The sequence below is a fragment of the Chenopodium quinoa genome, unplaced genomic scaffold (genome assembly GCF_001683475.1).
Source record: "Chenopodium quinoa cultivar QQ74 unplaced genomic scaffold, ASM168347v1, whole genome shotgun sequence".
Lineage (NCBI taxonomy): Eukaryota > Viridiplantae > Streptophyta > Magnoliopsida > Caryophyllales > Amaranthaceae > Chenopodium > Chenopodium quinoa.
This window is the reverse complement of record NW_018743292.1, coordinates 13,746,833-13,749,914: the sequence shown is the minus strand read 5'-3', so window position 1 is coordinate 13,749,914 and position 3,082 is coordinate 13,746,833. Positions and strand designations below refer to the sequence as shown.

At 42.7% G+C, this 3,082-nt stretch overlaps 1 protein-coding gene across 1 annotated transcript; it reads right to left on the bottom strand.

The window, feature by feature from the left end:
- Window positions 1-558: 558 nt before the first annotated feature.
- On the bottom strand, window positions 559-1,673 carry LOC110735991. Its single transcript, XM_021916158.1, has 3 exons — window positions 1,192-1,673; window positions 701-1,074; window positions 559-563 (listed from the first exon to the last, which is right to left on the bottom strand). Exons 1-3 carry the CDS (start codon window positions 1,671-1,673, stop codon window positions 559-561), a joined length of 861 nt encoding a protein of 286 aa, XP_021771850.1.
- Window positions 1,674-3,082: the final 1,409 nt, after the last annotated feature.

The window sequence follows — 3,082 nt, the reverse complement described above, 5'->3', positions numbered from 1 at the left end:
TACATAATTTAATAATATATTATACAAGTAAGGACTTAATTTGTATAAAATTAGTCTTTCATCATTACAAATACAAAAAGAATTACATAAAACTTAGTGGTAGTAATAAGTTGGTAGGTAACTGGGCAAGTAGGCAGGTAACTGGCGGGTAATAGGCGGATATGACATCAAATCCACCGCTTACCCGCTACCCACACTAGGTATGACTTTTGTACCCATACCCGCCTACTTACCTGCCAAAGTTGGACCCACACTCGCTCCAACTAGGGCGGGTACGGTGCGAGACTCACATTTTTATACCCGCCTGCCATTATCCCTAATTTTAAGTCGATATAAATAATTTAATATGTAATATAATAGTATTTTTTTTTTTTTGACAAGAGCAAAGGGAAACAAAATTACACTAGATTCATAACATTAACCCGACATTGTCTAGCAATGTCATTCGCCCTTTGAACCTGATCTCTCTGTACTTTTAGGATTGTGCATCTTTGGAACGAAGCACCTACCTCTTTTAAACCCTTGAGGCACCAGGTGATCGAGACCTCTTTGCATCTATTACCCTGTAAAATATTCAAAAGGGATAAAGAATCAGTTAAAATCAGGATCCCATTCCTTCCCGTAGAGCGAGTCCATCTCAGAGCTTCCAAGCAAGCCCAAGCTTCACACTGTAAAGCAAAAGTTGCCACACCGTGCTTACCTCCCTCACCCACCTCTCCACCACTACCATTGTCCTTAACCGCCCAGCCTATTCCTGCCCCCGTGGTTGTCCTGTCCCATGAGCCGTCGACTTCTACTCTGAAATCATCAAACCCTGTCCTCTCTTTCCCCAACTGGACACAGATAAACCCCGGGGGTAGGGTAGGATCATCCCTACCATTCGCCTCTTCCTTCGATAAAATACCAGCTCGATAGGTGAAATGTTCATGGTCCTGAATTGTAGCATCTATAAAATCTTTCACCTGGCTACTCGTTCCAACCACATTTCTGAAACATCTAGCATTCCTAGCCTTCCACAAGCCCCAAAGAGTTGCAATAAAACTCACCCAACGACCTCCTTGTTTCCCATCCTCGCTATAATAAAGCAGGATATAGTGATGGATCCATTCCTTTAGAGAAATAGACCCCAGTGAGTCAGGGCAAACATCTAGGGGACTCATCTCCTAGACTTCCTTTGCCTGAGTACAATACCTGAAAAGATGTTGACTATTTTCCTCGCCCTCTCTACAGCGATCGCATTCTGTGTCGGTACTCATGCCTCTCTTTGCCAAGTTTTCCTTCACGGCAATGCCATCGTGACACAACTTCCATAGAAACAACTTCCATTTCGGTGGTATATTCATTCTCCAGATCAGCTTAATAAATTCCTGCTCCCTTGCCACGCAAATGGTGGTGTTTGACCCCAATTCCTTAGAAAGATAGAAGTATCCTGTTTTAACCGTATACCTGCCCGATGGATGGTATTTCCAATAGAGAAAGTCATCCTCGTTGTCTAGCGGGAGCTCCATCGATAGAATTTTCTTCGCCCAGTCCCAATCAAAACATTCTCTGACCTTCCCTGCCTTCCAAGTTCTCGTATCCCTATCTATAAAGTCACTAACCTTCCACGTCAAAGCCACCCCTAGAGATTGGCTTGAATTAACTAAAGGAATATCCCCTTTCACCCACGGCATGCTAATTGCCTTAATCTGGTCCCCGTTCCCTACCTTCCAAGCAAAACCCCTCTTGAAAGTCTGAGAAACTTTTTGAATACTTGTTCTTCCCAGAGACGGATTACCTTTTCTGACGTATGGTCTAGCCATGTTGCACAACCCACACTGTTGAAAACCTAGAAAGAAGCAACTGTGGATTAAGATGAATCTTGGTAGCCTGTTTAAAAAGAAGAGCATCATTAAGCTTAGACGAGCCTCTAATTCCCAATCCACCCATCCCTTTGGGCAGCTGAGTAATCATCCTGTTTACCCAATGCAACCCCCTGTTCCCTTTGCTGGACCACAAAAACCGAGAGATCAAAGAATCGATCTTGTTAGCAATGCTCAAAGGTATTTTTAAGCACTTCATGACATGGGCCGACATGCTGATCAGCACTGTGTTAATAAGGATAAGTTTTGCTGATTGTGAAATATTCAGGTGGGCCCATGACATAATTTTACTCGACACCTTGTCAACTAAGAATTGGAAGTGTGGACCTTTTTTCCCTTGTAGATCGATTGGCGCTCCAAGATGTATCCCCATATTTCCCGTTTTCGGCATAGACAGACACTGTTTCACTATTGCCTTCCTTTCCTCATCTACCCCTGGAGCAAACTTAATGGCAGAATTCTGAAGATTCAATTGTTGCCCCGAAGCCTCACTAAATCTTTGAAGGATGTCTGATATACATTTGCAAGACTCTTCATTTTCCTTGAAGAAGAGCATAGCATCATCTGCAAAGAAAAGATGAGAGATTGCCGGCGATCTTCGTGATACCTTAAGCCCTTGGACCTGGTGAATATCTTCAGCAATGGCCAACATTCTAGACAGAATATCCATGCAGAAGATGAAAAGGTACGGGGATAGAGGATCCCCCTGTCTCAAACCATACTTTGGAGCAAAGTGTCCCGAAGTATTCCTGTTAATAACCGTTTTATAACTCACCGTCGTCATACATTGTGATATCAACCCAATCCAGTGAGAAGGAAAACCATAGGCCTGTAGAACCTTCAGAAGAAACAGCCAATCCACTCTATCATAAGCCTTAGACATATCAATCTTTAAAGCTGTAAAATTCGAACCTTTCCTTGAGTTGATGAGATGCATAAGTTCATGACTCAGGAGAATGTTATCCTCCATATATCTCCCTGGGATAAAAGCATGCTGGTTCTCCGAAATAATGCCCGAGAGGATTGGTTTCATTCTGTTAACTAAGCACTTAGAGATACACTTGTAGACCGTGTTGCACAAACTTATCGGTCTAAAGTGACTCACCAATTCAGGAGCTTTCACTTTAGGAATCAAAACTAAGAGAGATTGGTTCCACTCTTTGAGCATGTTGCATGTCCTTAAAAATTGTTTAACACTGTCAATCACCTTCTGACCTACT

What these genes read in the sequence shown, in the direction of transcription:
- LOC110735991 (XM_021916158.1), bottom strand. Translation starts at nt 1,673, where the DNA reads ATGCCGTGGGTGAAAGGGGATATTCCTTTAGTTAATTCAAGCCAATCT. An exon ending in AATAGTCAACATCTTTTCAG is followed by an intron (nt 1,075 to 1,191) that starts GTATTGTACTCA and finishes GCTTTATTATAG; the next exon opens with CGAGGATGGGAAACAAGGAG.